Source organism: Paramormyrops kingsleyae, chromosome 18 (genome assembly GCF_048594095.1).
Source record: "Paramormyrops kingsleyae isolate MSU_618 chromosome 18, PKINGS_0.4, whole genome shotgun sequence".
In the NCBI taxonomy this organism is placed as follows: domain Eukaryota; kingdom Metazoa; phylum Chordata; class Actinopteri; order Osteoglossiformes; family Mormyridae; genus Paramormyrops; species Paramormyrops kingsleyae.
Genome location: NC_132814.1, coordinates 15665744 through 15687936, shown reverse-complemented (window position 1 = coordinate 15687936; position 22193 = coordinate 15665744). Strand labels below are relative to the sequence as shown.

General features: G+C 43.5%; 1 protein-coding gene and 1 long non-coding RNA gene across 8 annotated transcripts in view; both read left to right on the top strand.

The window, feature by feature from the left end:
• LOC111846280 (pleckstrin homology-like domain family B member 1) overlaps positions 1 to 6702 on the top strand; it is a 77208-nt gene extending 70506 nt beyond the window's left edge. For all 7 annotated transcript variants that reach the window (XM_072702135.1, XM_072702137.1, XM_072702136.1 and 4 more), the window contains 7 exons: positions 896 to 986; positions 1238 to 1384; positions 2157 to 2376; positions 3319 to 3404; positions 3671 to 3700; positions 3891 to 3929; positions 4422 to 6702. In XM_072702135.1, coding sequence (XP_072558236.1) covers positions 896 to 986; positions 1238 to 1384; positions 2157 to 2376; positions 3319 to 3404; positions 3671 to 3700; positions 3891 to 3929; positions 4422 to 4562 — 754 coding nt within the window. In that variant the 3' untranslated portion in view covers positions 4563 to 6702. The remainder of the gene's footprint in view (positions 1 to 895; positions 987 to 1237; positions 1385 to 2156; positions 2377 to 3318; positions 3405 to 3670; positions 3701 to 3890; positions 3930 to 4421) is intronic.
• A 6903-nt stretch (positions 6703 to 13605) lies between these two features.
• LOC111846236 (uncharacterized) lies at positions 13606 to 15823 on the top strand. The gene is made up of 3 exons (XR_002838847.1): positions 13606 to 13701; positions 14199 to 14261; positions 14590 to 15823. It is a non-coding gene; the product is annotated as an uncharacterized lncRNA (long non-coding RNA).
• Positions 15824 to 22193: the final 6370 nt, after the last annotated feature.

Below are 22193 nucleotides of genomic sequence, written 5' to 3'. Positions count from 1 at the left end.
CCTATCTGGTTGTAAAAATGATAGAGACTGAATTGGCTTCAACCCCTCCAGGCTTTTTTAAAAAAAGAGCTGTTCTGAGTAGCAGGATCTGCACGTCGGCTCAGTGGGTAGGGCTGTTAAATCCGGCCTCCACACTGTGCGATTTTGGAGCTCGCTTGCTTTGCTGGTGTCGCTCAGCTTTCCGCCGGTTACTCCAGTTTTCTCCCATACAAAGACATGCAGTTAATCGCCCTTAATGGGTGTGGGTATGTGTCCTACGATGGACTTGTGCCCCGTACAATGTGACTTATGCCCTTCCCTGTCTGGGATAGGCTTCAGGTCCCCTCCAGCAACCTTGCCCAGAATTAGTGGTCAGTGTGTAGCTCTGTGGGTAAGGACACTGAGGCTGTGATCGGAAGGTTGCTGGTTCAAATCCCCGGGGGCAGCAAAGTAAATTCACCATTGGGCCCCTCTGTGAGGCCCTTCGCCCGCAATTGTACCAGGGATTGGCTGACCCTGCTTCCACATAAAATGCACGTCGCTTTGGTTAAAAGCATCTGCTAAATAAATAAAATGTAATGATTTCAATGTTGGATTAATATAGCAGTGCATCTATGCAAATTATAATGTGCACAGTATTTCATCTTAGTATTAATCTAGGGAGTCGTTTTATGGTTCCATTATGATATTGGCATTAATCCAATGAAAACATTTAAATGGATATACAGGCTGAGCAGGACAGAGAAATGTGGCGGTCAGCGCAGGTTCCTGAGCGAACACTAGGGGCCGCTGTTGCTCCTGCTACGCCGTCACACTTCGTGTGCCGTTGCACTGCATGTCACCAGAAAAACAATAGCACATGACCCATTGTGCTTTCGGAGTTCACTTGACCTCTGCCTTCATCTGCCGGCCGCAGCACCAGTGGGATGGACGCCCTGAAGATCGAGGAGATGGAGAAGATGCTGAAGGAGGCGCAGCTGGAGAAAGCCAGGCTGTTGGAAAGTCGGGTGAGTCAGTGACACCTTCACTGGCTGCTCTGATGACATAAACTCCAGTCACTTTAATGCCTCTAACTGGAATCTTTGTTAGTGCTGATGATGGTAGAACTGGTGGTGATATGCTGGTGAGGAAGTTGAGGATCTTATAATGGAATGCTGTAATTAACCGCAATCTAAATGTCTGATGTAATGTTTTCCTTTGTGGGGGGGTCTTTCCATGAGTGTTAGCTGGTGCTAATTCCTACCTGTAACCCCCCCAGGAAAGGGAATCCCAAGCCCGTCGACAGATGCTGGAGGAGGAGCGCAGGAGGCGGGAGGAGGCGGAGCATCGGCTGCAAGAAGAGGCGGAGCAGAGGCAGCAGCTGGTGGAGAAGGAGGTCAAGATGAGGGAGAAGCAGTTCTCTCAGGTGAGACCCAGCTGCAGTTCCCCTTTGTGTCCTGGTAGGACCTGCCAGCTTAACCTGTCTTCACGTTGGTGAAAAACTATATTATGTAAAAGTGTTAGTCTAACCATCAGAAGCTCTCCTAAAGTCATCCCAGTGTCCGCAGCAACCACCCCATAAGCCAGTGTCATTTCTTTGATACGACCACCAGATAAATGACCTTAAACATTTTCTTTGACTGCCTAAAACTTCTGCACAGTATTGTAAATATTTCACTTCTATAGCTTTGGTGGAAAGCACAGTTTCATTGTGCATGTAACAGATATTCTATTCTATTACATTTTTTTATTTCTCAGACAAAAGACATCAGCTGCGACCCTGTTATTTGCATTTGTTGGTGTTGCGTCTGGTGCCTGTTATGTCTGTTTATCTGCGCTGACTGGACATGGCCGTGGACAGTAGCATCTGACAAGTCGATAGTGTAGATAAATGCATCAGTTAGAATTCTGAAGCAGAAATACTTACGGCGACACGGCTGATAGAACGTGAGCGGGAAAAAAAACATCAGATTTTTGACCTAAACACAGGGCCGCCTCTAGCTATAGATTAGATATGGCTGGGAGGCCTCCCAAGTAAAGGGTCCCTGAAAAGGTAGAACCAGGCCTGACTAAAAGGGCCTGCTGAAGAAGCCCATTCTGGTGACCACGGCGACTGTGGAACTCTTCAATCATGTTAGTTGGTTTCCATGCCAACGGCAGCCTTGCAATCTCGCGCCGCATTTGAACCTCTCCCGCAGGCCCGGCCCATGACGCGCTACCTGCCGATCCGGAAGGAGGAGTTTGACCTGCGGGCCCACGTGGAATCATCCGGCCACAACATAGACACCTGCTACCATGTGATCGTCACGGAGAAAATGTGTAAGGGCTACCTGGTCAAGATGGGAGGCAAGATCAAGTCGTGGAAGAAGCGCTGGTTCGTCTTCGATCGCCTGAAGCGGACCTTCTCCTATTACGTAGGTGGGTGTGGCTTCAGTCCCTTACATGATCAGTGAGTCGCAACCCAAATGTAGGTTCGAGATAAGTTCTGAAAGGGTTGTGAGGCAGAGTTGGAAAATTCAGCATTTTAAAACCAGCAAGCCCCTATGCTGATCAATGATCAGATTTCCCAGCCCCAATCCTAGAATTAAGCTATATAAATGAACCTTGGGTCCAAGAGGCCAAACCACAGATGCTTAATTTAAAAGTCACTGGCACATCCAATCAGATTTGTGCGATAGGTATTGACTGCAAGTGATGTGGCTGATGGTTGGGAAGAGATGATCAGTTTAGGTGGGCACTCCTCACCTCCTGGCCACCCGTAGCCACGCCCCCGGCAGGGAGGATTATGGGAAGCGGGCAACTGCAGTGGGCCGGGCCAGTCGACAGGCAGCATGACCCTGCGTAACTTTACCGTTCGTACTCGGCTCGTCAGGATAAAGGAGCCGCCCGTCTCCGTATGATGAGGATGAGGATGATGATGATGATGAAACCGGTTGTAACTCCTTCCCAGTCTGCGTCCCCAGAAGGGGGAACTCGTGTGCTGCACACCCCTATCACGCAGTACCGGGGTCCTACCGTACGGCAGCTTTTCAGTGTGTTTACTCCGCGCGGACATGAAATACGGTAACAAAGCAACCCCCCCCCCCTTCCCCTCCAAGGAAGGGGGGGGGGTGGAGCCACTTCTTGTCGTCAGGCACCACAGATCAGCGAGAGCTTCCCTGCCGTCGCCTTGACACCGTTGTGGGAGTGAAATGGGATTTTCCCAAAGCGGAGTGCCTGCTCGGGTGGGCGCTTGTCAGTTACTGATTTAAATAAGTCGTAAAGCAGCCAGCTGTCAGGGTTTCAGCCGGCGTCCCACGCCTGTCCCAGGGACGACGGCTCTGCTCAGCTCTCTCCCTGCCCCTCTCTCTTCCTCCTCAGACAAACACGAAACCAAGCTGAAGGGGGTCATCTACTTCCAAGCCATAGAGGAAGTTTACTACGACCACCTACGAAGTGCCACCAAGGTAAAGGTCTCCCGTCATCCTGCGTCGGAGGATCTGCACTGTTCACTGCGGCCGCTGAAATCGCTGCCCTGTTTTCTTTTCCTGCATCTGTAAAAATGTTACCGTCGCTTTTTTTTTCCCCCTGTTAATTTAAACCTTCCTGGCTCTCCGTACATCCATTGAGTTGTTTTCTTTTTCTCACCCTCCCTCCCTTTCCTTCTTTCACTCATTCCTTTCACCTGCTCATTCTCCTACCCCTCCCTCCTTTGACTGGCCCGGCTTTGCAGAAGGGATTTTTCAACCTGAGTCTGCCCAGTGTATGTATGACTCCCCCTTGTGGGCGTGCGTGTGAATGCGCGTGTGTGCGTGACACCGGCAGGCCGTCCTCCTGATTTATAGGGAGTGAAAATGAGACCTGATATATATCGTATGGTGACCACGTGTGTGCGTGCCCCCAGTATACCACCCCTCCCCAGAACCTGACCCTCTGATCCCTCCCCCCTCCAGCACCTTTCAGAGCTGCTGCCCCCCCAGTTTCGCAGAGAGGTGGGTCCCGAGTCGCCACCCGGGGGCCTCTTAAGGATTGGCTGTGTGGAGGCCCTGTCACATGTTTCGAGTTTCTGCTTGTTGTGAACGTGAACATTCCGATGTTGCCTGGAGACCTAACATCCGTCTTCGGAAACCCTAACATAACTACACGATAATGACCACAATGTTCTTTTTTTGGGCTGCTGACTAGGGTTGTTGTGCCCAGCACGGGTGACAGTCTGACAGACTGACGGTGTTGTCGTCGTCGTCCTGCTAGGGAAGCGGTGTGCTGTTTACAGGCCTGCATAGATGGCTGTTGCCCGTTGCCGCGTGAACGCTCCTTAGTAACGCCATGGTAACCCTGCATGATGTCTTGCTGGACTCGCGCTGCCGGTGCTGGTGGCCGTGGTGTGGGTGGTGGTAGGAGGGGATGGGGGGGCGGAGCCTGAGGGTAACAAAGGCCACATTGATTCTGCTGTGAATATGGAATATCTCTATCCCCCCCCCCAGAGCCCCAACCCCACGCTGACCTTCTGTGTGAAGACCCACGACCGACTCTACTATATGGTGGCCCCCTCCGCAGAAGCCATGCGCATCTGGATGGACGTCATAGTGACGGGTGCTGAAGGCTACACCCAGTTCATGAACTAACGAGGGGATGGTGAAGGAGGGCTCAGACCAGGCAGCTCCCCCAGCCAGAAGAGCTTGCGGCTGGTGACAGCGTTAAGGTCAAAGGCTGCCTCCCGGAACTCTACTCCGAGGTTTTGGGAAAGACTTTTCAATTTTTATTTTATTTTATTATTATTTTTTTTTTTTTTTAAAAAAAAAAAAAAACAATTTTTAAGAAATGGTTATGTGACATTACTCAGTCTCTGTCTACGCAATTTCTTAATCTGTCTGCTTCTGCCTGCATTGGGAAAAAAAATGGAGCTTCGACGGAACAAAAGCCAAACCTTTAAATTCGACGGCTTTGCAAGAGAAGCGCAAAGCCTCGTCCATATTGCCAACAGAAAGATTCTGTCTAGCTAACAGTACCTCAATAAAAACAAAGGACCTCTTAAGTAAGGCTTTCATTTCGAAGTTTAATGAACTATTTAAACTTTTGTTTTTATTTTTGGACGGAGGTCAAATCGGATCTAGCGCAGTGCCAAGACCCTACTCTTTTATTATCATCTGAGTGTGTTTGTGTGTGTTTTTTTTTTTTCCAGGACACAGATATGTATGTTACATGTACGAGCACAGTATGTTATGTCGGTGTGACTCTAATCGAGATTTGTATCACCTTTTTGTTTTATATAAATTCACAAACAGACCTGTTTTTTTTTGTTGCTGGATAACAGACTAATGAACCACGTACCTGAAATGGCTACATTAACACCCACCAAAGCTGACACACCGCTGCCTCAGGTCTGTGGCGGAAAAACACACTAGTGCAACACGCTGGAGTTCACTGTGTCCACCTGGGAATGCTGCCGCCCCCACACACGCACACACACACACACGCGCGCGCACACACACACCTCGGGGAGTCCACACCTTCTGACTTGACCTGAACAATTGGAGGGGCCATTTAATCCCAAATACAGCCAGCCTGCAGCATCCACAGGGCTACAGTGACCTTACATGGTACAGAGGAAGGGGAACAGTGCTAGATCATCCTAGAAAATCACATATATTTATTTCAATAGATTATATATATTATATATATATATATATGTGCCTTTGTATAACTCCAGGGAACTAGAGCTTCATAATTTGTGGACAATTTACTGGCATGTATGTTAATATCATTTTGCTTTTTTAAAATATTTTTAATAACTTTTATCTGAAGCTGGTCAGGGAGGGCTTGGAATTACATGTTTTATTCTCTAAATATGTTTAAACCGTGGTGCAATAAGGGAAAAAGCAGGTGGGTGGCGCCCATCCGAGACGGCAGGTGACTCTGGTGACAGTGTGACCATGAGGTCCCTCACTTTCTCCCCAGTGCCTTGGGAAATACTCCGCTGCTGTTTTTAACAGCTGACTGGTCGTCGAATCTTCATATATAGATTAAATGCACGTTTTTCAAAAATAAAATTAAAAAAAAAAAAATTGGTATCCTGGACTGATTTGGTACCGATCAGTTGACAAAATCAGTGCTATTGAGGGGGGGAAAAAAACGGTTAACGAGAGAACCAGTGACAGATTCTGTAGCAAGAATCTAGTGAGTAGAACCAGGGACACTGTGACTCCCACTCCAATCTCTCCTCCCCCGCAGAGTCACCAAGCGTGGTGCCTAAGGTCTTATTTGCTCCGTCTAGCACTGTTACACCAGAACTCAGCTGGCATCATCCAGCCAGCGACATGCGAGACATCGCCCCTTTTGTAATCACCGTTCTTTTCCATGTAAGACATCTTTGTTTGTTTTTTTGTTTGCTTTTTGCTTGTTTGCCAGGAGCAGACGATGCTAGAGCAAGACCTAATGAGTCTCAGGCTCACTGTGCGGTAGTATGATGCTAGATCGAGGCCTAACGAGTCGAGCCGAGATTCAGGCTCACCGTGAGGTAGTTCCGAGTGTTTTGTTGCATGTTATTGGACGTCCGTGGTCACAATGCTGCAGGAAACTTGTTCGTGGTGCAGTCCAGGTGGTAGTGAGATGAGATTAGGCACGAAAATGACGTGACAACTAACCCCGCCCCCCAGGTTTCCAATTGTGCCCCCCACCCCCCCACGTGACTTCTGACCACCTTGGTTTTTGAGCCCACCCCATGTATGCATAATTTCAGGCAAATAAAACGTTATTACAAACTGACTGTCGATGGAGTATTTTTTTCCAAGTGTCTTTTTATTCTGTTGGTATTTTTTTTAAAAGTCAAAGATTGTTATATATAGACTTGTAAGCAACTGATGGAAGGTCACTCATGCTTTCCTATAAAATGGCAAATTTTAATCCACATAAAGCTTTGGGCTGGAATTTCCTCACAGATGTCCTCTTGGCTACATTGCTCCCAGTGCTTCCAGGAACAGACTATAAGCTCACAGCAACCCTGTACTGATTAATTTGACTATAAACAGATACTTTATTAATCCTGGGGAAAATTACTCTCTCAATCAGGGAATGGAGCCCCAGTCCCCCCCATGACAGGCGGAGAAGAGGGGGCATGCAGCTTTTTTTAGGGTTAGTTAGGAGAACGCAGCAGATGGAAAATGGGCACGTTTACGAAACTACCCCACTATGTCTGGAGCTGTGGCTGTCTCGGTAGCGCCGCACCCCCCACTTCCTCGGGCTGCCATTTCACATATAGCCCCCCCCCCCCCCCCCCCCCCCCCATCAACGAGTGCACCTGCGCCTGAAACGGCGCATTTGGTGTTTATGCTTAACGGCTCAGAAAGTTACCCCAAGGGCACAAAAATGATTCTGCCCGTTCAATTTGCGTCAAACCGAGAGCATTTGTTGCCCTAGAAAGGGGGGGGGGGGTGGCTGTAATGGGTGCCATTTTTTGCCTGCTATCAGCCTCATTAACTTCTCTGTATGAGTTATATGGGTTAGATGCCCAAGTCATGGGTGGGAATGCCTGTTCCCAGTACTGCAGAAGCAGCGTCAAAGTCGTTTAAAGCAATGGCACCAGCCTTTGGACCCAATGGGTATCGAAAGCCTGGGGATGAAAGTGTGACTGAAGGCAGGAAAAGGCGACGGAGGCTCACAGTCTGCACATTTCACACGAGCACGGCTACTCACACACAACAGTGTTGCCAATGGTTACCAAGCCGCTTTGTCTGGTCTTAGAGACTGGAGGACCTAGACTCCCACTTAGCAGGGGGTAGGTATCATGAACCCTGCTCACTCCTAGGGTCAACTGAGAGCGTCAACTTGATGGTCTACAGCGGTGATTCCAAGCTTTTGCTCCCTCCCAGCTCCCAAAACACCTGTACCAAGTGTTCAGTGTTCTTGATTGGTTCTGATCCTGGGAGCAAAAATGTGGACTGTCTGGGTTGAGAAACACCAATCGAGACAAAGATGCTGACATCTGCCAGCACGGTGACACTGTAGGTGTGATCCTCAGGTGACTGCACAGTGACAAGGGAGGGGGGCATGCGGTGGGGCATGAGCCCCAAAAGAGCAGCGAGGTATCTTCACATGGCCTGACGAATTCTGGTCCAGAGAGTAAAAGTCCAGACCAGGATTCTGTTTCAACCATCCAGTTGAGTATAAAGAGAGACAGTCACAGATTACACAACTGGATGGTTGAAACAAAATCCTGGTCTGGATTATTATTCCTTGGACCTGAATTACCCACCTCTGCAGATGGGTCCCATTAAAAAGATGGATGCCTCACTGTGAAGCTTCTCCGTCATTCCAGCAAATGGGGGGGGGGGGGGGGGGGCATTTCACACACTGGCACTTTGTCTCACACCAGGCTCACTGTCCCAGTCTGCTCGGCCTTACCGTGACCTCTTTGTCACACCATGACGGGGGCAGTTATTGGCACGCAGCCCAAACACGCTGTTCGCCACAACATTACCTAATACTGGACCGAAAAGGGATCATGATTAAAGATAATAATAACAATCTTTAATGTCTACAGATGTGGAAATCAGCCTTTGGCTTAACACGTTAGTTAAAAAAACATCACAATAAATAACGCTAGAAACTGACATGGCAGTACATTTACGCATATCATCGCCGAAAGCAAGCATGAGAGTTGGGTGGTACCATAGTCTTAAGAGTCTATTAAAATTACTAAAATCTACTAACGGCGCTATAGCGCATTCCTAAGGGCAGTTTTTCGATTTTATTAAAAAGTGAGTGATTGGGATCACGGCCTATTCATTCGGGCTTTGAATTCTGTCCTGTCGTCATGGATACCACCCACTTGCCTCTGCTCCTTACCAGTGATTTTACTGGCCAGTCTATGTCTGTTCTTTGCCCTCAGGTTTCCAAATCATCTGTGTACATATTAAATGTTAAAATACCCTCAATGAGGCTTTTATAGACAGTCTCTAAACACACATTCAGCAGTATTGCTAACCAGTGAATAGAAATTCAACTCTTTAGTTCCAGTAGGTTTTCTTTCATTCTATAGTCCACTAATAATATTTTTACGGTTTGAGACATATGTCTGCAGCTGAGTATTAGTAAGCCTTTGAAGTAGTAGATGTCACTCAAAGGGCCAAACAGCCGTTTTCGGTTAACCCACAGCTCTCTCACACACTATATTCCTTAAACACCACGCCCCCTGCTGGATACTCACCGTCATGCTGTCATCCAGATGGGTAAAACGGACTCTGATGGCTGTGTTGTGTCAGTATATGGCCTACCCCCTTTGAGAGATTTTATCATGCATGTAGTGTATCTGAACCCAAACACACAGACATACGAGAAGAACGGCAAACACCACGAGCAGAAAACTAATCCTGAACACAAGTGTAAAGTAGCATATTATGACATTTATTCACAGAGTAATGTATCAAAGGGATTTATTTATTAATTTAAGTATTTATTTATTACTGATTGACCCACTTATACAGCTAAATATTAAGCGATAAAACACAAGTAAAAATGATCTTGGTCAGTGGTTCTCTGGATACACATACGCATACATAAAAAGAATAAGCAAGTGAGGAAACAGACATCCAGCAGTGAATCAGTGCACAGTCACATATTATCTATTTATTTTATTATTTGATGCTTATTTTTTCATGATATTGATTCAGAAATGGATATATAGAAGGGATGTGAACTAAATAATTAATTCTAATAAATATCATAGTGTAATTTGGTGACACTGGCCAGGATTAATGGGTAGAAGATGGATGGATGGATACGACATGTAATAAGAAATAAATGAACATGCGCTTATTTTTATCAGCTGCGCTTCGGCCAATCAAGCGGCTCGTAGCTCAGCTGGTTCAAGTGGCCTCCAGGACTTTCAGAGTGACAAGACAGACTCTGAGCTGTGCTGGCAAGCGACGGGGGAGGTTCACTCGCACCATGAGGCCGCATGGCAGCCGTCACTGACGTGTCACCAGTTTACAGCTTCACCTGTTCGTACAGCTGGATGTTTACCACAGTATTCTGGGCGCAGTACCACAGGGGGCCTTGGGGGCGCTGTAGCAGGGCCACTCAGTGGGGCTTCACCCGGCAATCTTTTTGGGGGCCCATATTCTTTACAGCTCTGGCACCTGCTTATTTTACATTTATTAGTAGGTGATGCTGATACATTCATCCCTCTTCCACATTTGCTTATCCGCTGTAGGATCACAGGGAGTTTGGACTCGATCCCAGAAAACACTCATAAAAGGGTATTAATAGTAGCAGACACATCTACAACTGAAATTGGCTCCACTAAATCAAATTGCCAAGCCCTAGAATAAAGGTGCCGATTCAATGGAATCGTATTTGATTGATTTTGTTCAAAAACAGTCTCATTTAGAAGTTGAAACATGACCATGAGAGATTAAACTGTTACCAAAATCCAGGTACATAAGACGAAATGATTGAATATGCATGCTGGCGTATTCAAAAGTGCCTCTGATGCTGGTGGAAGTTTTACTTACACAAAAATGTTCTAAGGGCAGAAGGAAAAATGATTGGTTCAGAGAGATCACTAATCAGTCTGAAGAGACTGCGGATCCCAGCAACTAGAGGAGGCAGGATCAAGACATCTGATTGGTTGGTCCTGCCTCCTCTACAATCTGATTGGTTATCTCTCTGAACAAGTCGTTTTTCTTTCTGCTCTCAGAACACTTTTGTGTAAATAAAACTCCCATGAGCCTCTCTGACACTTAGTTTGAAGCAAGTGTGTATGTTTGCTAGGGACCAAATCAGCCCCTAATCCCCATAAACACACATGGCGTCTCTGATATCTTGACTCTATGCCCTTGGTTTGAAGTATATAACTTAAATTATCCTTTTAGTCCTGGAAAACAGACAACCAGTTCACCCCAGTACCTGCAGACATGTAGTAAAATACCACATTTGAATCCCCCTCAAAATCTGCCAGACCACGCTTGAAATTCATGTCTGTCTATGGGCTTATGCACGTCACACTTCACCTCCAAAACAAACACGACTTGAAGAGCACATTTCGAAAATGCACTCATTCCATTTTCTGTTGTTTTTGAGAGGAGAGCGCCAGTGAGCTAAAGTCAGGCTTCCTCACCGTATATTGCAATATTGGGAAGCAAAACTCACCCAGTCCTCATATAGCCTGATGAGGAAACTTTCCATGACTCACCAGGTCCACACAAATATTCCTGCAAATGTATCCCGTGGACCGAGTGAGTTTTGGAAATGCTCTCGTCAATTTTGGAAAGTCTAGAAGCTAGATCAAAAAGCAAGAAACTACAGCGGCAAAAACAAAACAATGCATATTATCTAATGTATTATAAAAGGTTTTCGAAGTGTAATATTATTATGAGGGAAACCATCTATGAGGCGGTGGGGGGAACCACACAGTTAAATGAGTGGAGTAAAGTCCATTTGTGTGAAAATGGAACGGTTCACATGGCCAGACGACGGGGGGCGGGGGGGAACGCAGGCTTGGCGGCGAGCTCAAAGAAAACACTCAGGCAAGGAGGACCTCTCCATGCTACTTAAAGACCCAGCTCAGCCTGTGACAGAGGAAGATCTCAATGGCATCAATCGCTCCATGGAGCGAAGTCAAGCCGACCGTTAATGATCGTGTGGTGCCGCCCCGGACCTGTTTAGATCGAGCCTCCCTCCCGCGTCGAGCAGCTGGGGTCAGGGCGGCACTTGTCAGGAGAAACACCAAAAGGCCTTTTGATATCTCCACAAGACCTACAGCAGGGCTATTCATACCCTATCCTAGATGGCCGACTTCAGGAGCTCTTTGTTCCAGCGGGCTTGGTATTGAACCACCTCACTGAACTAATTGTCTCGACTGAATCTGTTTAATTCCTTTTCTGGGCTCTTTATGACATAATGAGCTGGAAAACTTTCCGAACTCTGCCCTCCGGGGCGGTAATGGAGCACTTGTAAATGACATCTCAGCGCTCGGAGGCACGCAGCGATGTCACAGAAGCAAACAGGCCACCGTCCCAGAGGCGCTGCAGACAAACCCTGACATGATCTTGGCGTCGTCAGCCAATCATCGGCATCCAAATAACAAAAATTCAGCTCAACAATCCACATGTGCACGTCTAGTACAAAAATCACCCGAGACTCATAAGTATGAGATTCACAAATTTAATTTCTAAATTCCTACCAAAGCTGGTCAACCAAGTGTTGATCTGAAGGGGTATGTATAATATAGATATAATCTATATTATTATATTATATTATATTATAGGAAGTATGAAACAGAAACAATAAGACAGGATGCCAAGTACAGAATTCTCACTGTGTGTAAATTGATTTCCTCAGAAAAGAGAATCGAGAAAGATACAAACAGTACATTTGCTTGCTAGATAAATGCTACATGACCTTAAATGAATGATTCAGAGTTTAGCGCAATGCATACCTGCAATGTTTTGCATAAGCGTGACCATTCCAGTTTCCTTGAACATCTGAGCAAGCTGAAAATAAGGCCTCACTGACAGTGATCTATCAGTCCTCCATGAGAGCGGATACCGCAAAGGTCACACAAGCTCCAAAAATACTGACTTGATAGAGACTCAAGGGAAACGACCCGGTAAAAGCCTACCAATGCCCCCTTTTCATCAGTCTGGACAAATATATTTTATTATATTGTTGTCTGCTGCTAATCCCGCTTCTATCTGACGGTAACATGTTACTTGCTGACCGCAATATGGGCAAATAAGCAGCAAAAGTCACACGCGCGGCTCCCTCTATCTGTTAAGTGTGAAACGGCAGGAGATCAGATAACCTTTGGTTGACACGTGAGGCGAAAAAAATTGGGAAATGGACACACGGAATGACAAAAATGGGTCTGTTTTGTTAAATAGAACGGATTACTATCTATACATCCATCTGTTTTCTATTGTCCTACACGGGGCCGCGGGGGGAGCGGAGTCTATCTCGGAACCCCGTAGGACGGGCCGCCAACGCCATCGCAGAGCATACATACCATTCACACACACTGACAACCTGGCAGCTCCAGTTCACTTCAGCTTGTTCTTGGATTGTGGGGGGAAACCGGAGAGCCCTCAAGTAAAATACTTTTTAACAAAAACAGGCAAACTTATCCGCCAATTATTATTTACCATAGACAGCAGGAACCAACTATTCTGGCACTTACGAGAATAAGACAAAAAATATCTGTGATGTTGCTGAACTGCCCCCCCCAGCCTGGGTGTCTTATACAAGCGAGTAACGACTGTACCATTACAAATAAATGTATATTTCTGTGTTAAACATCTGCTGAAGCTAGTGTTCAGAAATGTCGATGTTTTCCTGTCTCAAAAGAGTAAAAACAACAACTTTCACTTGTACAAAGTGAACCTAAAGTATACTTTGTAATATATATTATCATTAATATATATTTACAGATTCAAGGGGAAAACTGAAAACAATGCAGGACAAAGCAGCTTCGTAGGTTCTTACCCTCTGTTGTACCGCCCGGCTTCTTAACAGTCTCTCTCTGAAGACATAGTAATTGGTAATTTACACTAAAATTAATGAAATGAGCTGTTTTGTTGGGGTGAAGCTCAGCCGCACCTCGGACGCCGTACAGCTTTCATGTGACACGAGGTTATTCCCGAGGTGCTCAGAAGGGGGCGCCATTCGCTAAACCATAACCCCAAGACGGGAACTGCTCGCCTTTTCGCTGTTTCCCTATTAAATCACCGTGTAATAGAGGGCAAAACGAAGTTAATCAGAAACGCGACGGTAAATATGAAATGCGTAGTGTCCCGTTGATCAGTACGTTGTTAAAAATGTTAATACCCTTATTGTGTGCTTAATGTTTTAAGAGTATTTGGTCATACTTGTCAGTAAAGGCCGGTTTTTTTCTGTCAAGTTACCAGTGAAGTTTATAAATACAGCGACCAACAGGCCATTATATGGACTGAATGGGAGATCAATATATGATTATAGGTGTTTAAAAAAACCCACTTGATTTGTTGTTAATACGATATATTACCCGCATGTGTTATCTGTGTATTTATTTGCTAATTTATTTTCGCACATTTATTTTTAGTATATTCATATGTATTTAATGCAACATATTCACATGAAAATAACAAACATTTTAAAACATAAAAAAAAAATTCTTAATGTTTTGTGTTTATTTTGTTGACTAAGTAACTATTTTACCAGTTAAACAATAACAGTAAATCTAATAAAGATAACGTGAACTGCATTGTACCCTGTTCTTTCTGTGATAGGCTCCCCGGTCACCAAGGCCATGTGCTGCAAATGGAAGATGGATAGATGGATCATTTCAAAAAGTATATCCTGCACTTAAGCAGCTTTTGTACCCACTGAAACATACTGTGGGTACCCCAGCACTAAATGTTCTGTTAAGATTTTTATGACATAAATTGTTTACCCCAGTTAGTCCAAACAGTTTCTTGTAAACAGTATAACAATTTTAGTTTTTCGTTTTAAAAAAGAAATAGATTTAATAAATCCTGTGATCAAATAATATCATTATGTGTGACAAAACAAATGGTGCCAAAACAAATAGAATAATAAATATAATTATGTGTATGGTGGTGACAATTATTAAATGACAACTACTTCCTTTCACTCCACATGTTGCCCACGATGTCACAGCCAGCAGCCAGAGCCAGACATGGGAGCTTATGGCACCAGATGCCAAACAGATTTTAAAGAACAGTTAGACAGTGCGAGTCTTGGGACCGTCCGAGGTCCACCTGGAATTGTACTCCGTTCATGGCCCTCCTGAATTCCTCTTTTTCTTACACACGTGTTGTCCTGAAGTCACTAGTTTGCTGCAGCATGTGCGTAGCAGGGCTCTGTTTACACTTTAACTCTGTACATATTTATCATCTTGGTAATTGCAGTTCTGTCCTGCGGAGAATTACTCATGGAAAAAAAGCAGTAGTCCCTAAAATGGGCAACTTACATGCACATAAACAGCAGGATTATGACAAGCTTTCTAAACTGGATTTCTATAAAATGACATGCTGCCGGTCCTGCTTTACTTATTAGCTAATTAAGCTTCTTGTTCTGGAAAAAAAAAAAGCTTATTTTAATTGTGTTGTTTGCCCTTTAGTGTAAATGCATTGATTGGATTTTGGAATGTTTGACCTCTGAAAACATTTGTGGTTGTCTGCAGAAATAAGACAGATAGTATCAAACCGCATCATTAGGTTATGTTTTTGAAGGCCATCAGAAATACCGTGCCTGAGGAAATGTCTGTGCTATCAGCATGCAGCTCGAAAATAATAAAGAATAATAATTTAACCTTGAGATTTTGAATTTACTTTATACATTTTGGATTGTTATAGTTAGCTTTGAATTTGATGCGTATTGAAGAACTATAGCTAACGCAATTTGCTTAATAGATTTTGAACTACTACAGCTAGCACTGAATTTATTTAGTACATTTTGGACTGCTATAGGTAGTGTTTCATTTAATACATTTTAGAATACTATGGCTAGTTTGGCTTGGCAACAAAAAAAGAACACAAACTAAGAACACCTTCCAGTGCCACTGAATCAATCTGTCCATATATTGTCCTCTGATTACTTGGTACAATTTTTTCTGTTTTTGTTTTTTGCCATAGTGAAACAGTACTACTATAATTTTTATTCATGTGCTTCAATAACCAATGAAATGTTGGGCGTTCTGCTGTTTTGTTATGATCTGGAACAGCTTGTTTTTCTTTTTTGTTCTCTGTGCTCTTGCAACCTGTTGTTTTTTTTATTATTTTGTATCTGTTGTACTCAACTCTGACACATAAAACGACACCTGTATCAAAATAGACACGTTTATGTTGATGGGTATTTAAGGTTTATGTGAAGCTTGTACTTGGAAATTAAATGTTCGAAGGGTCATCAGCTCACAGTTCTTTCCCTTACTATATGTAGACACTATCACGTTATCTGAAGGAGAATCACTGAAGTAGTCTAACGAGAGACACTCGACTATGAATTAAATTAACATGGTCAGGCATGACCAGACTCTGTAGTATCTCACTTTTTCTATTCTTTTCCTGCTTCAGAGGTTTGAGGAATTTCCCCCTCACCTGTTGTTGTTTATGATGTACTTTGACATTTTAGTCCCAGTTAGGACCATCCACCCCATGAACAACAGCATCTCAACGACGTTGGAAAACCTTTGCTTATTTATCTATTTGTTTTATCGCAGTCACATCGAGGGATGGCGTTAATTGCTTCATTCAGTTCACTTGCGTGCCATCTATTATTTTTTTTTTTGTGGCAGAAGATAATCTCTGAGTACTCCGCATCTTCGGAGGATCACCAAATACAATAATTAAAATTCGTAATTTATCAAATGTGAAGTATTTTCGAGACTTCATTAAAAAATTTCTTAAAAACTGAAAACAACAAGGAAGTTCCAGGAAGGTAATGATGAAATGGTGATGTAACTGTAACTAATATACCATACATTCAGCATGTGTGCCCCTGTTCTCTCTCTCTCTAGAAATATTTTCTGCTTATGTTGTATGTTCAGACCTTAACAAAAGGCAAAGCCTACAGTTGCCAAACACAGTGTGATGTTGCTGTTGCTGACAGACAGGTTGCAGTATCTCCACTGTGTAGTTTGCTTTTTTTTCCTTTTTCTCCGTAACTGTGATTTAAAATGAATAATTTGTTACGCTTCAATATATGGAATTTAGAAAATTGTTATGTCATTGAAAATGTTAATTTTCTGCGTTGGCGTGCTGCTTCTTGAGCCACAAATCATGTTCTCTGACACTCCGCAATCGTTTTTCCGATCTGTGATATGCAGCAAACACATTGCATGCCTTCTGTTATACTCAGTAAACACGCTGCATGTGTTCTCTCACACCCAGTAAGCAGAGTACTGCTGTTCTCATACTCAGTAAACACACTACTTGTATCTTCTTACACTCAGTAAAAACACTACATGCCTTCTGTTAAACTCAGTAAACACGCTGCATGTGTTCTCTTACACTCAGTAAGTACGCTGCATGTGTTCCGTTATGTTCAGTAAACACACTGCTTATGTTCCGTTAAACTGTCAGTGCAGTGCTGCTGTTCTTCTACTCAGTAAACACACTGCATGTGTTCTCTTAAACTCAGTAAGCACATTGTTGCTGTTCTGTCATACTCAATGATACTCTTAATAAAACGTGATAATTTCCATAGAAAAACCTGCTAACTGAGTTGCCTGTGTTATCTTATACTCCGTAAGCACAGTTCTTTCCTTCTCATACTTCTCATAACGTGTTTGATCTCTTGTACTCAGTAAACAGATACTCTTGGTCTGTGATATTCGGTGAACACAAGGCTAGGCTTGCAGTCTCTTGTACTCAACACAGTAATCAGGTTATCTTATACTCAGTAAGCATGCCGACCGTGTTCTTTAATATTCCATAAACCAAATATCAGTCAACTTTGAATTACATTAGTGCACATGGAGAGAAAAAAATATGAATAAGTGAAATGCAGTGATTCAATTCCTGTGAGAAAAAAAAAAGTGCTATAATTTTAGGTGACTTGTAGGGAATGGTGATGCCAAGAGTTCAATTAAAAAGAAAAGTGGTACCAGAAAGGTCCAGTTTGGTTCTGCCGGTAGAAAAAGGCTGAAGTCCCCAGACAGAACTTGTAAAGCGAAACACACTGCCTGTCTGACGGGGTCTTTCCTTTGGTAAGCGATTTGCACCTGGCACACTGTTTGGGACCTTGAATCCCCCAATCAGCAATCTCGGTGTTGGAAGGTCATGAGAAATCACTGACATTATTTTATTTTATTTATTTTTTTTAAAACAATTTTAAAAAAATATGACTTACTTCCCATTCCACAGACCTCACAGAACTGTCTAGTTTGATTGACGTTGCTATTTGTTACACACATTTTATTTCTCCTCAGCATATTTCACAATTCTTTTAACTGACTTTTTTTTTTATTATTTTTTTTTTTTTCCACCACTGCAGTTATTTTCAGAAACAAGCACGCGGACGCCGCGACTGGAGACACTGTAACAACAATAGAGATGTGGGTGAGGCATCGTGTGTCTCGCTTGTTGGGCTTCTCTCAATCTGCGCAAACAGGCCTCCTTGGACCAATTAAAAGGAGGCGCGAGAGGAGTCAGCTGTTCCCTCGGAGACGCTGAACTTCACCAGGTTCTCCGTCTCCATTACCGCCGCGGTCATGAGGATTGCATCAGGTCACGCATCTTCGCAACTCCCCTGAACCGACTCGCGCATACTGCTGCGTCCCCAAAAGTGCCCCCCCCCCCCCCCCCAGACTTTTTTTTTTTTCTTTACCTGCAAGGCCTGCACAACATCCATGACAGCAGCCAGTGTGGCGGCAGTTTGGGCTACAGAGGAAGGGGCTCTGCCAAAACAAAACCCGTTTTTAAACCAGATTGACAAAGAGATGCTAGAGAGTGGCGGCACTGGTGCAGGTGGTGGCGAGGGTGGGGTGGGGGTGGGGGTGGGGGGGCGATTTAAATGCCTGCCAGTGCAGCTCATCTCACATTATAGATTCAGCTCTTCAGGAACGACTTTAAATAATACAAAACAGTCAGGAAACCGCCAAGTACTAAGAAGTACTTTCCCAAATCAATTCACTCATATCTTTTTATTTCTGTTTCCGCAATTTTCATGAACTATTCTTATAGGTGCAATAACTTTTAAGTGTGTAGACCTATTAAACAAAAACAACAATTTGTACAAACACACAATTCTACCCTTTTTCTATAGTGGTTTTAATGTAATATTTACAAGTATTACTATTTATAGAAAATTATCTGTTTCAGAGTGTAATTTCAGTATTTTTAGTATAATTGTATTATTAATTACTGGAGACTTGCATTTCAGAATAATTAAGAATGCAATTTAAAATCAACATATTATATTGCATTATAATCAGGTAAAGATTAATTTATTCAATCTATGCGATAGTTAATTGCGACATATTTTCTATTGTGAGTGTGAACTTAACAGAGGGCATACTGTAGTAAAATAGTGAACTCTGTAAACAGACAGACAGAGAGAGAGAAGAGAAGCATTGCAAATCCCATGGCAACAGCAACCAAAAACATGTCTAAAATAGGGGGCAGTGTTCGCTATTACTATAGCAACAGGAAGATGTAGCTGCTTCAATCAGCTTTTGGTTTTACGAGGAGGGAAAAAAAATTGTTTGATTCTCCGCACGGCAGTTACTAAGGGGTGTCACTGTTGTAATTATGAGAAGCACATGGCTTTAACCTTTTTGCGTTTTGTCTATTTATTGCTGGTAATAATCCACAAAGTACTTTGACTCCTGCTAATAACTTGAGTAAACATTGTAATCTTACCCCGGGTAAGATTCAGAATGTGGCAAAGAAAGATGTTGTTCCCCTGGGGGGGGGGGGGGGGAATCCTATTGACTGAACCACACCACCACCCCCCCCCCCCATATACACACACACCACCCTCCCCACACCCTCCACCCCCCAGTCCAGCCACGTGAAATAAAATAGCAACAAGAATGAAGTACACACAACAAGTGTGATCTTATACAATTGCCTGTGTGTACTCTTTGTTTACTTTGCTTGGTATAATGTTATTTTATGTAAGTTTATAAAATAGTAACTGGGCTATTAGTGAAGTTCCGGCAGCCTGAGGCCTTGACAACAAAGGGGCATCCCATCAGCGGGGAACACTGCATTACAACCTGTGTCTCAGTATAGGGTTGCAGTGGCCCTGAGTCAGAATCAGGACCAGGTTTATTGTAGGAGTGTGTTCACACACACAGGGAATTTGTCTCCGGCTGTCTGTGACTGTCAAGCATACAGTAGATACATAGATAACGTTCACATTCACTTCAGTTGTTAATATAGATTGTGGATGATAAATGTAGAAGAAGTCATGTAAGGGCTTGTCAGTTCAAGTCGGTGCGAGGTTAAAAAAGATGGATGGATGGATGGATGGATGGATGGCATAATAAACCTAGTCATCTAGGGGAGATGAGAGCGGAGTTACTCAGTTTGACTGGTTTTTGGTGGGATGACGCAGCCAAAAGCCACAGCGAGCCCACAGCGAACCCTGTTTGATGGGTAGAGGCACGAGGTCACAGCCTTAATGAGGTTCTTGGTTAAAAGGTAACTTTTGATTAATTACCGGATCGACTTTGTGTTTAAAGTCCAAGAAACAAAGTGTCTGTTAGCTGTGCTTGTGACCCACTTCTGCATTCAGAAGTTTTCAAGCATTCAGTACTTTGCATTAATTGGAAAATATACGTGACACTGATGACACTCTCCAAGCTGGGCTGATGTTTTACTCCATGTTGTTTGCAAAGCTGTGCTGTTTACGATCTCGTCATGGAGGGCAGAACTTCAGGAGCACCACCAAGAACGCAGCCCTGAACAGTCATAAAAATTACCTAATTAATGCGATTACATAATTTAATGCAAACCGATACAACTTTCTTAGTTAAAACTTGAAAACTTATATATATATACACACACACACACACACACACATACATATATGCACATGTATTTCTTAAATATATCTGAGTTCAGACAACTGAATATGACTTCATGCCCCCTTTGTTCAGATGTGTTCTGCGGTCTATGTTCCCAGTGCAATTCCTAATAAACATACACAGACATATTACTGTTCACACCTAGTGATGGACCAGCACCACTTAAGACTGTGTTGGCCCTGCTCATGCCATGTGTTTGCCAGGATTAGCTTGGAATCACTGAAATCCTAATTGGATAAACCTGAAGATTGCATGAGTGGGTCAACAGATGTTCCTGCATGTTATTGTTCTAAGTACTAGGAAAACCTAGTCCAAGGTTTGATTGAAAATCTCAACTATGTATTATAAACTGTAATCAAGAAAGTAGTCACTAGACTGTATTGGATTTTGATTCATTGATTTGGAAGGATCTTAACCTTTAAATTGAGTGAGCTGATGTCTTCCTAGCTTGTGACTGGTCACTATATTGGTGTTAATCTAACATGCTTTTTCATAAAAATGTGTTTCACAACTGGGACAAATGTACCAATTTGTAATGCCATGGCAGAATCCCCAGTATTGCCACAGACTAAAGTTTACGTTGTATCACACTTAAACTGCACATTGATGGATATTTGATAGCTGTGGATCAAAGCTTACATTTTGAATTTTACGGGAACACTTAATTATCAGCGCACACTTGCACTTAATTTTAAACTGTGTGGGTTCAAGGAAAAGCGTCAGAAAGGTAATGGGTATTAAGAGATTAATTTTTCCTTTGGCCATTTGCGATTTGTAACGGCACAGAATCTGAAAGCGAGCGTCAAATGTGGGCAGCAACTTTGGGTAGCAACAGGGAAATAGTGCAGCTAACTGTCATAGTCGGCTTCTGTTATTGACAGTTAATTCTTCAAATGGAACTCGAGACTGAGAAGAAGTAGGCAAAGCTTAGCTTTGCCATGAGCTAAATTAATACAAAAGTTGCACCCCCCCTATCCGTGACCGTTCCAAACCCGTCATACCATGTCAGTTGTGTACTGTAACCCTATTGTCAGTGACCCATTTTACAGAAACCTGTATCACTCTTGAAGAAAGAAGTGTGATTCCTCAAATTCAGCTTCTAAGCTCTAACCTTCTCCCAGCCATGTTGCTTACTATTTCCTGTTATATCATTAATCAGATACTGAGGGTGTCCATCAAAATTTCAATGTCTGAGGGTGAGAAGTAGAAAAAAATATTGCTTTTGACAGCCATGTCGTCATCGATTCCTCTGTGTTATCCTTCTGGTATTATACGGTCTTATTTAGATGGGTATGATAATTTTACTTTTCCACGGTATGCTCTCCTATTACAGAACAAGATGAAAAACAAATGTACCGTAACTTGCTAAAGCTCAAATTTACAGCAGCCGAGTACAATGTTAAAGTTCCTGTTGTTGGTTTAAAAATCAGCATTTAAAACAAACAAAAAAAAAAAATCACCAATCGACAATGCGTACTATTGCTAGTGTATATCCCATTCTTGCGAACCCCCTAAAACAAATTCAAACGTCAGCGCCATAAGGATGATCAAACGCTTCCCAGCGCAAACTTTTTCCATGCTGCTTTACACTCGGGATATTTACATGAAACACGTGGCTAGAAAGCGGTAAAATAAAACCACTGGGACTCGACGGCCGTTGCCAGTCAGCCAATCAAACATTACTATCCAGCCAATAGAGTGGCGACAGGCTCACTACAACCAGCGAATC